General features: G+C 44.5%; 1 protein-coding gene across 1 annotated transcript; it reads right to left on the reverse strand.

The window, feature by feature from the left end:
* Positions 1-3,009: 3,009 nt before the first annotated feature.
* Positions 3,010-12,906, reverse strand: opn6b (opsin 6, group member b). The gene is made up of 6 exons (XM_031828715.1): positions 12,334-12,906; positions 10,780-10,985; positions 9,239-9,338; positions 8,775-8,879; positions 6,687-6,910; positions 3,010-4,392 (listed from the first exon to the last, which is right to left on the reverse strand). Exons 1-6 carry the CDS (start codon positions 12,425-12,427, stop codon positions 3,952-3,954), a joined length of 1,170 nt encoding a protein of 389 aa, XP_031684575.1. The 5' UTR covers positions 12,428-12,906; the 3' UTR covers positions 3,010-3,951.
* Between the last annotated feature and the right edge of the window lie 162 nt (positions 12,907-13,068).

Raw genomic sequence — 13,068 nt, forward strand, 5'->3', positions numbered from 1 at the left:
AAAGGAGAAAACTGAGGATAGATCAACAACATTGTAGTTACTCCATCATACTAACCTAATTGACAGAGTGAAAAGAGGGAATCTTGTAAAGAATACAAATACTCCAGAACATACAACAAGGCACTAAAATTATACTGCAAAAAAATGCAGCAAAGCAATTAACTTTTTGTCCTGAAAACAAAGTGTTACGTTTGTGGCAAATCCAATACATTACTCATAACACTCTCCATATATTAACAAACATAGTGGTGGCTGCATCATATTATGAGTATGCTTGTAATCGTTAAGGACTGGAGATTTTTCAGGATAAAACATTTACGGAATGCTAAGCACAGGCAAAATTGTAAAGGAAAACCTGGTTCTTTCTGCTTTCCAGCAGACACTGGGAGATTAATTCACCTTTCAGCAGGATAGTAACCTAAAAAACACAAAGCCAAATCTACACGATGACAGTGAATGTTCCCGAGGTTAGTTTTGACTTAAATCTACTTGAAAATATATGGCAAGACATGAAAATGGCTGTCTAGCAATGATCAACAACCGACTTGACAGAGCTTGAAGAATTTTTCAAAGAATAATGGGCAAGTGTTGCACAATCCAGGTGTGTAAAACTCTTAAGAGACTTACCCAGAAAGACTCAAAGCTGTAATCACTGCCAAAGGTTATTCTAACATTTGTTGACTCAGGGGGTTGAATATTTATGTAATCAAGATATATTGGTGTTTTTTTCCCAAATGCTAGAATTTGTGTTTTGTGTAGAATGTTGACAAAAAATTTCAATTAAATCCATTTGAATCCCATTTGTAAGACAACAAATTGTGGAATTAAGTCAAGGGGTGTGAGTATTTTCTGTGGGCACTGTTACATGCTCCATAGATACACATGTTCATCATTGTTATAAAAATCCCCATCCCTTTCAATGTCAGAGAGAAAAGGAAGAGGTCACCATGACAACCCCTACAGCTGCTTGATATTCTCATCATGTCTTTCTGTCCTCCAGAACAGCAGAGTCTCATGTGCCATCCTCTCAATATTTTCTTCTGGACAGAGTCCCAGTGGAGCTCAGTGAGATCAATGTTAGACAGATAATCTAGGGATAACCTGAACCTCTCCTTTTGTTGAAGCCAAAGCCACTAGGGAGCCATCGGACACCATGGTCCAGGTGTTAGTATGGCCTTTCACCATCACAGCATCAGTGTAGCCAGTGATTATGTTAATTTCAGCTTTAGTTGTTGTAGTTATGTCAAAAAGGCTACGATCACGTAAATCACCTGGGGTGAAGTGTCGTCTGCCCTCACTGCCGACATTCAGAAAGAAGGAAAGAGATTCCATAAGAAGAAGGTGAGTATCTAAAACCTGTTCTACGGTGTCTGTGTACGCTCAAAATCAAGCTCAGTTTGAAGTATTTGAAAAAGTATTTGGTCTGATTTGACCTGGGAACTTTCCCTCGAGAGGCAGGTCAGAATGCGTTGGTTCTCTCTGGGGACTGGGACACATATTCCACACATTCTAATGACACACATTTCATTACTCCTCCAGAACTACATATAAACCTCTTGGTGCATGCATTTACAGTACATTACTCCGCCTAATTGAAAACACCAACAAACATTTCAGCATGGCAGGAGTTATACTATAAAGCTACCGGAGAGTGTAGGCTTGGCTGGGTGTTTCTAAGTAAGCAGGTGATGGTCACAAGGAGAACTTGGCCTGTGACTCCATGCTCAGCCATGTGGGGTGAGACTGAGGAGCTGACAAAAAGAGAACTGACATAGCTGTTTCAGCATGGGCCAAGCAGAACGGGCCGCTGTAATATATTTAGTATAATGGGAGACTTGATTGGAGAAACACAGCAACCTACTCAAGAGTTCAAGGCTCATCCTCTGACCATGCCACCATAGACCAAGGAATATCAAATGCATTTCTATTCCTTGCCATAGCCACAAGCAACAAGGCGCATCAGATTGTTATTCATTTTGGTATACACTTTCTAAACAATTCAACATTATTTAACCTTTATTTAACTAGGCAAGTCAGTTAAGAACAAATTCTTATTTAGAATGACGGCCTACCCAGGCCAAACCCGGACGATGCTGGGCCAATTGTACGCCGCCGTATGAGACTCCCAATCACGGCCGGATGCGATTCAGCCTAGACTTGTGAACGCAGACTGCTTTCAAGTTCGAACCTTGATGGTCCTATGTCTGAGGGAAAATTTATAGTAATTTTCTATTAAAACATTGTCAAAGTAAAATGAATGAGAAACTATCATCTAAAAAGTTGAATATCACATTTAAACTAACATAGATTAGAGATGCTCTTTCTTCCAGAGAGGGATTTCACTAACAAGCTACTGTTTTTGTGGTATTTTCTTGGAGGGGTGGATTGGTTTATTTTGTGTCACCGTGCTCATGGTGTTGGCAGGGCTGGGGTAGCTGTGTTTGGTCAGTTATGGGGACCCCTGATGGGTTATTGTGTGCCTGTCCCATGTCATTAGTCCTGCTGAAATTCCAGCTGCCGTGGAGCCCTGAGGTAACTTTCACTCTGAAGTCACCTGTGTGTCCATAATGGCACCCTATTCCCTATAAAGTGCACTACTTTTGACCAGGACCCACGTCAAATCTAATGCACTAAATAGGGAATAGGGTGCCATTTCGGACGCAGCCACTGTGTTGTGGTTTATAATTACTCATAGAAGAGAAAGGGGACTTACGGCAGCCATTACCTTGTCATTATCTGAGACAGGCTGTTATTACAAAGGGAGACTATTGTTAACTTGTTCAGTTATAATTCCATTGTTGAACCCAACTGGATTACAGTGGCTTGTGTTTGTTTTATTGAGGGGAGACTTGGTAATATTTATTCAGCAGACACACAAGCTGACCAATAAAACCACAGCCTCTGGAGTGGAGTTACCCTCATACAGTATATCCTATATCCTTCCTAATTCCAGGCCACAGTACAGTACACTCCACAGTACTACAGTAATCCTACTTGTCATTTGCACATGACTTTACACTGATATTTATTGCAGTTCCTCTTTCACAGTCATTGTTTTTATGTTACCTGTGTCTATGGATTGTTGCTCTTGTTTCAGTGTGTTGTTGCACTGCAATAAGAGGACAACTAAAGCTGTACTGATTTGAACAGTAACCTCTTTCCATTCTGTGGTTGTTGTGTTGTTTTCCGCTTTCTCCTCTTGGTCCAACAGATTCAGCTGTGCACCAGCCAGTCTCCCTGTGAGGGCTGGCTCACATTCTCCCAGTTTCCCAAGCTCCCTCAGGGCTCCCACAGGGCAGAGGGGGGACAAAACCCAGATTAGCGACTTCAGGTCAAGGCAGAGCCTTTTCTCACTTCTCCACCTCATTATTTCTGCACACAAGCCCTCTGTGAGTGACTGAGAATTAATGTACAACATTAGCGCCTGATATAACCCCCTTTGAGTCAAGTCATCGTTGATTGATGAGCTATTGGAAGTTATTTTATGGACGGTGTACAAACCTAAAACCAAGTTTTTTTTTTTTTAAATAACAAAATTATTTACAGCTTTAGAGTAACATGTAAAACAGTAAAACAAATATGATTTAACTCGGACCCTAAATTGATAGTGCCGCCACATACTGTAAATCCTTCAACATCAGTGATTCCAAATAATTCAGGTGAGGCCAAAATGTCTTCTCTTGATGAAAAAAAAAAAAAAGTACGTCCAGACGGTTGCAGTGCTGTGAGAAAAATGTATGTGTGTACAGGCGATCAGAGTGCTGTGGAGGTGAACAGTTAACAGTGAGAGCTGAGCTCCGCTGTGGCTCAGTACGTAGGACAAGAGAGAGAGAGAGAGCGAGAGAGAGACAACGAGACCGAATCAGAGAGACAGAGAAACAGAGAGACAAATAGAGAGAGACCGAAAGAGAGAAACAGAGGGACAGAGAGACAGAAACAAAGAGACAGAGCTCACAGGCGCCCAGAGTCACTGAGTTTCCTCAGGAACAGGCGATGACTGGGAGCCGGGGCTATCATCGGGGGCATAAGAGGACTCTTCTGGTTCTCCCCCCTCTCCTCCACACCCCTTTCACTACCCAGCTCTACCCCAGAGTCCAGGTCATCCACCCCTCCATTCACCTCCATAATGTCCAGGTCAATCTGCACCTCGTCTGGCCTGTGGGAGAGGTCCGGTTTGTGGTGCAGGCAGTGGAACTGGGCTCTGAAGTCTTGTCTGAACTTGGAGTTCAGGCCCAGGTAGATGAAGGGGTTATAGGAGCTGGCTGACTTAGCAAACAGGCTGGCCAGGATGCTGTGGAGAGGAGGCACCTGGTGACCACAGGCAGACCACATGGAGATGACTGCGTAGGGAGACCAGGCCAGCAGGAAGGCTGAACACAGGATCAGAGACACCTGGGGGAGGAGGAGGGAGTTGGTATAACATACACACAGGACAGTTTATTAGGTACACCCATCTAGTACCGGGTCGGACCCCCCTACATAACATCCTGAAATGTTCAGGGCACGGATTCTACAAGTCAGAAACGTTCCACAGGGATTTTGGTCCATGCTAGAGGTCGACCGATTATGAATTTTCAATGCCGATAGCGATTATTGGAGGACCAAAAAAGCAGATACAGATTAAATCGGCCAATTTATTTATTTGTAATAATGACATTTACAACAATACTGAATGAACAATTATATTAACTTAATATAATACATCAATAAAATCAATTTAGCCTCAAGTAAATAATGAAACATGTTCAATTTGGTTTAAATAATGCAAAACAAAGTGTTGGAGAAGAAAGTAAAAGTGCAATATGTGAGAAAGCTGACGTTTCAGTTCCTTGCTCAGAACATGAGAACATATGAAAGCTGGTGGTTCCTTTTAACATGAGTCTTCAATATTCCCAGGTAAGAAGTTTTAGGTTGTAGTTATTATAGGAATTATAGGACTATATCCCTCTATACCATTTGTATTTCATTAACCTTTGACTATTGGATGTTTTTATAGGCACTTTAGTATTGCCAGTGTAACAGTATAGCTTCCGTCCCTCTCCTCGCTCCTCCCTGGGCTCGAACCAGCAACACAACGACAACAGCCACCATCGAAGCAGCGTTACCCATGCAGAGCAAGGGGAACAACTACTAGAAGGCTCAGAGCGAGTGACGTTTGAAACGCTATTAGCATGCGCTAACTAGCTAGCCATTTCACTTCGGTTACACCAGCCTCATCTCGGAAGTTGATAGGCTTGAAGTCAAACAGCGCAACTCACAATGAAGAGCTGCTGGCAAAACGCACGAAAGTGCTGTTTGAATGAATGTTTACACGCCTGCTTCTGCCTACCACCAGTCAGTCAGATACTTAGATGCTTGTATGCTCAGTCAGATTATATGCAACGCAGGACTCGCTAGATAATATCTAGTAATATCATCAACCATGTGTAGTTAACTAGTGATTATGATTGATTGTTTTTATAAGATAAGTTTAATGCTAGCTGGCTTACTCGCATAACAGGCAATCTCCTTGTGGAGTGCAACGAAAGAGAGGTAGGTCGTTATTGCGTTGGACGAGTTAACTTGCAAGCTTATAGTTTAGATCCCCCGAGCTGACAAGGTGAAAATCTGTCGTTCTGCCCCTGAATGAGGCAGTTAACCCACCGTTCCTAGGCAGTCATTGAAAATAAGAATGTGTTCTTAACTGACTTGCCTAGTTAAATAAAAGGTATCAATATATATATATATATATATATAAATAAATAGGCAAATCGGCAGCCAAAAATACCGATTTCCGATTGTTATGAAAACTTGAAATTGGCCCTAATTAAATCGGCCATTCCGATTAATCGGTCGACCTCTAGTCCATGCTGATGCGCTGGCATCATGCAGTTGCTGCAGATTGGATGGTGGTACAGAATGTTTTTCCATTCCTCAATTTGTCCTGCGTTGGTGATCATGTGCTCACTGGAGCCGCTTCTTGTTTTTTTTAGCTGATAGGAGTGGAACGATGTGTGGTCGTCTGCTGCAATAGCCCATCCGTGATGCCTTTCTGCACACCACTGCACCGTTATTTGCCCGTTTGTGGCCCGCCTGTTAGCTTGCACGATTCTTGACATTCTCCTTTGAACTCTCATCAACGAGCTGTTTTCGCTCACAGGACTGCCGCTGACCGGATGTTTTTTGTTTGTCGCACCATTCTCTGGAAACCCTAGACACTGTCATGCGTGAAAAGCCCAGGAGGCCGTTTCTGAGATACTGGATCTGGCGAGTCTGGCACGGACGATCGTACCACGCTCAAAGTCGCTTAGGTCACTCGTTTTGCTCATTCTAAATGTTCAAACGAACAGTAACTGGATGCCTTGATGCCTGCTTTATATAGCAAGCCACGGCCATGTGACTCGGCGTCTGTGGGAGCGATCCATGTTCGTGAACGGGGTGGTGTACCTAATAAACTGGCCGTTGTGTACACTACATGCATAGCCCCAAACACTGACCTAAAGAATACATTCTGAAGACATTATAACCTTTCATTGGACTAAAATTAGAATGAAATCAAAGCAGTGTACAGCTAAGAGAGCAGACCATCAGCAGACACAATGCTAGATTCAATTTGTACTTTGAATCCCACAGCATTCACCATTATGTAACATGTACCAAATCCTGCAGCTATTAATCGTTTGTAGACTGGGAGCTCCCTCACTCACTGTTGTTATACTGCGCTCCATCTGATTCTCCCTCTCGCTGACCGCTCCCCCTCTGCTGGACTTGTGGCTGTTGTTGACCGTCCGGATGATGGACACGTAGGAGAACCATATGACCACGAATGGGATGAAAAAGTTGAAGGTGAAGATGAGGATGACATAGAGTCTGTACGACACAGAGAACCTGGCCTGGACCCAGTCTATCTCACACGTCCCATACTTACGAGCTGTAAGGTGGAAAACAAAGAATTGACCAGGTTGATTGGTTATAATGATCATTGATCAATCAACTCCTTTTAACCACATATTTTTGTATGTGCATATATTACAACAAATATGCACACAATGAGGTCACCCCATCAAATTAGCAGATTGGGCTATTTCAGCCACACCCATTGCTGACAGGTATATAAAATTGAGCACACAGCCATGCGATCTCCATAGACAAACATTGGCAGTAGAATGGCCTTACTGAAGAGCTCAGTGACTTTCAACGTGGCACCGTCATAGGATGCCACCTTTCCAACAAGTCAGTTCGTCAAATTTCTGCCCTGCTAGAGCTGCTATAAGAGCTGTTATTGTGACGTGGAATGTCTAGGAACAACAACGCGCTCAGCCACAAAGTGGTAGGCCACACAAGCTCACAGAACGGGACTGCCTAGTGCTGAAGCGCGTAAAAATCATCTGTCTTTGGTTGCAACACTCACTACTGAGTTCCAAACTGCCTCTGGAAGAAATATCAGCACAATAACTGTTCGTCTGGAGATTCATGAAATGGGTTTCCATGGCCGAGCAACCGCATACAAGCCATTAGCAAAGCCAAGTGTCGCCTCGAGCGGTGTAAAGCTTGCTTGGATTCTGGAGTGGTGGAAACAAGTTCTCTGGAGTGATGAATCACGCTTCACCATCTGGCAGTCCGTCGGACTAATATGGGTTTGGCGGATGCCACAAGAAAGCTACCAAATGTGCCAAATGTAAAGTTTGGTGGAGGAGGAATAATGGAGGAATAATGGTCTGGGACTGTTTTCATGCTTTTGGCTAGGCCCCTTAGTCAAGAGAAATCTTTTAATTCTTTTTTTACCCCTTTTTCTCCCCAATTTCGTGGTGTCCAATTGTTGTCTCATCGCTACAACTCCCGTACGGGCTCGGGAGAGACGAAGGTTGAAAGTCATGCGTCCTCCGAAACACAACCCAACCAAGCCGCACTGCTTCTTAACACAGCGCGCATCCAACCCGGAAGCCAGCCACACAAATGTGTCGGAGGAAACACCCTGCACCTGGCAACCTTGGTTAGAGCGCACTGCGCCCGGCCCGACACAGGAGTCGCTGGTGCGCGATGAGACAAGGACATCCCTACCGACCAAACCCTCCCTAACCCGGACGACGCTAGGTCAATTGTGCGTCGCCCCATGGACCTCCCGGTCGCGGCCGGTTACGACAGAGCCTGGGCGCGAACCCAGAGTCTCTGATGGCACAGCTGGCGCTGCAGTAGAGCGCCCTTAACCACTGCGCCACCCGGGAGGCTCCAGTCAAGAGAAATCTTAACACTACAACATACAATGACATTCTAGATGATTCCAACTTTGTGGCAACAGTTTGAGAAAGGTCCTTTCCTGTTTCAGTATGACAATGCCCCTGTGCACAAAGTGAGGTCCATACAAAAAGGGTTTGTTGAGATGTGTGGAAGAACTTGGACTGGTCTGCACAGAGCCCTGACCTCAACCCCATGGAACAATTTTGGGATGAATTGGAACGCCGAATGCGAGCTAGGCCTAATCTCCAGCACAAGTGCCCGACCTCACTAATGCTCAAGGCTGAACGGAAGCAAGTCACCGCTGCAATGTTCCAACATCTCGTGGAAAGCTTTCCCAGAAGAGCGAAGGAGGGTGTAGCAGCAAAGGGAGGACAAACGCCATATTAATGCCCATGATTTTGGAATAAGACGTTCGACAAGCACGTGTCCACATACACTACATGACCAAAATAATCTACTTTATCAGAGAGGTGAGCGAGATGCCCACAATGTAACCAATGTTCTAATGCAGTTTCCCTAGGTCTGGGATTTCAGAGGCAACACTGACAGGGTCCTACCTGTGTAACTCCCCCAGCCCACCAGGGGCGCTCCAGCCCAGAAGAGGGCACACAGCCACACTGCCACAATCACCACGGCAACGTTACAGTGGTTATTATAATGAGCTGAAAGACAAGACATGTAGTTAGTAAACAGATATGGTATTATATGACGAAACATGGGGAAGAAACAAATTATTTGGTGATTTCACAAAAAACAAGTAGGACAACTGAGATTATATTTATGATTCTCTCTCTAATAGTTCCATCTGTGCCATTTAGCCGGCGGTCAGGGAGCACTGAACAGCATAAGGCCTTAACTTGGAGCAGCAGAATAATGAGTTTATAGTGGCTGCCATTGAGCCAGGGTGCCATGCCCTGAGCAACTTGACCAGGGGAAGCTTCAGCCCCAACCCTGCATGCCCTGGCATGGGACCTAGCCAGCAGCCCTCAGGCTTGGCAGGGCCACAGCATAGACTACATACCATAGCTGGGCTGGCATCCTTTGATGTAGCGAACGACACTGATGGATGTCAGTGTGTTGATGCTGATGAGCCCAAAGAGCATGATCAGGAAGCCGTCCACCTGACGGACACACACACACACACACACACAGACAGATTAGGATGAAGTGCTTGCAGCTCTCTGCCAACCTGAGGGAACGGAAGGAATCTTTCCAAACCATGTTGTGTCATCACCCTCTAACCAGACTCTCAGGGTACAAGCCAGGTAGACTGACTAATGCAGGATAAAAGCACACACTCTTCTCTGGTGGAATGTGATGTTTTTCTTTGTCATTTATTCCAGTCATCTGTCAAGTGGAGTGGTGGGAGTCTTGGGTAGCCACGGTAACAGTACTAAGGGAAGTTGCTTTAATTTCCTGTTAAACTGATACTTTATTTCTTAGGTCGCAGTTGCAAATGAGAACTTGTTCTCAACTAGCCTACCTGGTTAAATAAAGGTGAAATAAAAATAAAAAAAAAAAATAGTCGAAAAATGCTAAGTTACAATACCATATATAATATGTTATTGTACAAGTTGTCCTTGAGCTTATTCAGATCAGAGAAACACCTCTTGATTTCACCCTGAAATTCTAAGATGTTATTGTGCTGATCAGCCTCCAGTATTTATGCTGCAGTAGTTTATGTGTCGGGGGCTGGGGTCAGTTTGTTATATCTGGAGTACTTCTCCTGTCCTATTCGGTGTCCTGTGTGAATCTAAGTGTGCGTTCTCTAATTCTCTCCTTCTCTCTTTCTTTCTCTCTCTCGGAGGACCTGAGCCCTAGGACCATGCCCCAGGACTACCTGACATGATGACTCCTTGCTGTCCCCAGTCCACCTGGCCATGCTGCTGTTCCAGTTTCAACTGACCTGAGCCCTAGGACCATGCCCCAGGACTACCTGACATGATGACTCCTTGCTGTCCCCAGTCCACCTGGCCATGCTGCTGCTCCAGTTTCAACTTCCACCTGACTGTGCTGCTGCTCCAGTTTCAACTGTTCTGCCTTATTATTATTCGAACATGCTGGTCATTTATGAACATTTGAACATCTTGGCCATGTTCTGTTATAATCTCCACCCGGCACAGCCAGAAGAGGACTGGCCACCCCACATAGCCTGGTTCCTCTCTAGGTTTCTTCCTAGGTATTGGCCTTTCTAGGGAGTTTTTCCTAGCCACCGTGCTTCTACACCTGCATTGCTTGCTGTTTGGGGTTTTAGGCTGGGTTTCTGTACAGCACTTTGAGATATCAGCTGATGTACGAAGGGCTATATAAATAAATTTGATTTGATTTGATTTGATCTTATCTGTGTAGCTCTAATGTAGTTCTGTGTTGAATTTCCCAAGATCTGGGATAATGTCAAAAATGCTTTCAATGTAAATCTATTTAGTGCTCTTGAATCTCATTCAAGGCATTAAAATAATAATGAAATAATATCAACTAGAATTACAAATCTTCTTATAAATCCATATGGGTAATATGAATCAACCAACAACAACAAACTACCAACCAACGTTCCTACTGTACCTGGCAGGTCCAGATGGTCTTGATCAGCAGGCCGTCGTCCCTGAACAAGTTGAAGATTTCCAGTATCCCTCTGGAGTAGCCGAAGATTGCGACGCCAGCGTCGGACACAGCCAGATTGAGAGTGAGTAAGTCCTGTGGCTCAAGACTGTGTCTCTGCTTGACCAACAGTAGAATCACCACTCCATTACCTAGACAGGAGAGCCACCCTGAAATTGTAAACAAAAAAACGTATAACATTATAACAAAGTCACCCACAGGGTTGGTGAGTAACTCATTACATGTAATCTGTTCAATGTTATCTGATTACAAAAAAGGAACTGTAATCAGATAGGTTACCTGGAAAAACACATTGTAATCAGATTACAGATACTTTGAAAAAACTAGATTACTTTGCATAGATAATAACAGAGTAACAGCAGCGTGGGGGGGGGGGGGGGGCAATGCAAATAGTCTGGGTAGCCATTTGATTAGCTGTTCAGGAGTCTTATGGCTTGGGGGTAGAAACTGTTTAGAAACCTCTTGGACCTAGACTTGGCACTCCGGTACCACTTGCCATGCGGTAGCAGAGAGAACAGTCTATGACTTGGGTGGCTGGAGTCTTTGACCATTTTTAGGGCCTTCCTCTGACACTGCCTGGTATAGAGCTTCCTGGATAGCAGGAAGCTTGGCACCAGTGATGTACTGAACCGTAGTGCTCTGCGGTCGGAGGCCGAGCAGTTGCCATACCATGCAGCAATGCAACCCATCAGGATGCTCTCGATGGTGCAGCTGTAGAACCTTTTGAGGATCTGAGGACCCATGCCAAATCTTTTAGTGCCCTGAGGGGGAATAGATTTGGTTGTGCCCTCTCTCTCTCGTCGACTGTCTTGGTGTGCTTGGACCATGATAGTTTGTTGGTGATGTGGACGCCAAGGAACTTAAAAGCTCTCAACCTGCCCGACTACAGCCCCATCGATGAGAATGGGGGCGTGCTCTGTCCTCCTTTTCCTGTAGTCCACAATCATCTCCTTTGTCTTGATCACGCTGAGGGAGAGGTTATTGTCCTTGCACCACAAGGTCAGGTCTCTGACCTCCTCCCTCATTGTTGATCAAGCTTACCACTGATGTGTCATCGGCAAACTTAATGATGGTGTTGGAGTCGTGCCTGGCCGTGCAGTCATGAGTGAACAGGGAGTACCCATACTGTTAAAGGATATTTGCGAAAAAATATATATTACGACACCTTTTTGTTTTCTCAATTACATTAAATTCAGATTATTGCAAGTTTAAGTTTGTTCCACCTGAGCAAGTCAGAGTTTGATGGATCCTTTATGTCTTCTAATGCCTCTTAACGGGAAAGTAATTCAAAAGTTATCAGATTACATTACTGAGTTTGGGTAACCCAAAAATGATATTACGGATTACAATTTTGGACAGGCAACTAGTAACTGATTACATTAAGAAAGTGACCTACCCAACACAAGTCACCACTTATTTATTTTGTGAAAGTTGTCTACTCTATATTATCAACAGTATGGGAATACATCACTTTGGCAAGGAAGACAGAATAATTACCTATTATCAACAAGTAAACACCAACGGCAGTCTCCCCCTCGGCTGACAACCTGTAGACAGATACATTAGGAGGGAATATGTTGGTGTCCTCCATCAGCACCCTCGTCTTCTGAGCACCTCACGGCCAAGATCCAAGCTTTTATGACGGTCTCATTTCAAAACACACATGGTCTGAAGACCCCGGTCTGTTCTGATCCAGGATAGCTGAAGTGAATGGTGTCCCAGGGACCCCTCAGGTAGATGGTAGCATTCTCTTTCGTAATTCCAACTGAGACAGAGTTGAGAATGCCCCTCTCAGTCTCTCCATAGAATGACCCTGTCTGTGTATGCAAGGCAGGTGTACAGTAATAGAACTGGCATGGTTGTGTCCTACATACATTAGCCTAATCCCTTGATCCGGTTAATGAGAGTGGCTGCTGCAACGCTAGCCACGGAAGTCAGGTCAGCTAATAATACACTTCAATACATACTTGGTGGCACCTAAAGCTGGTCAAGGTAGCAGTCTTAGTCTATGGTGTTGGGCAATACAGAAAATAAACCGCAGCACCTTGTGTAATAGTGGCGGGTTCTCCATGCTACAACTCTAGATCAGCAACTAAACTGACACTGGCTTCTTGGCTCATTCGAGATCAGCTCCAACTCGCCTAAGGGGAACGGACACAGACAAACGGGGCTATTTGTAGACTGTAAATATTATTTATTTGTATCCTTGTTCGCTGCAAGAGGAAGTCTACT

Source organism: Oncorhynchus kisutch, linkage group LG7 (assembly GCF_002021735.2).
Source record: "Oncorhynchus kisutch isolate 150728-3 linkage group LG7, Okis_V2, whole genome shotgun sequence".
In the NCBI taxonomy this organism is placed as follows: Eukaryota; Metazoa; Chordata; class Actinopteri; order Salmoniformes; family Salmonidae; genus Oncorhynchus; species Oncorhynchus kisutch.

Bases quoted from the DNA above. Each gene is read 5' to 3' on its own strand.
- opn6b (XM_031828715.1), bottom strand. From the start codon at position 12,427: ATGGAGGACACCAACATATTCCCTCCTAATGTATCTGTCTACAGGTTG. The intron at 8,880-9,238 runs GTATGTAGTCTA...CTTGTCTTTCAG, and splicing joins AGGATGCCAGCCCAGCTATG to CTCATTATAATAACCACTGT. The intron at 4,393-6,686 runs GTGAGTGAGGGA...CTCCTCCCCCAG, and splicing joins TGGAGCGCAGTATAACAACA to GTGTCTCTGATCCTGTGTTC.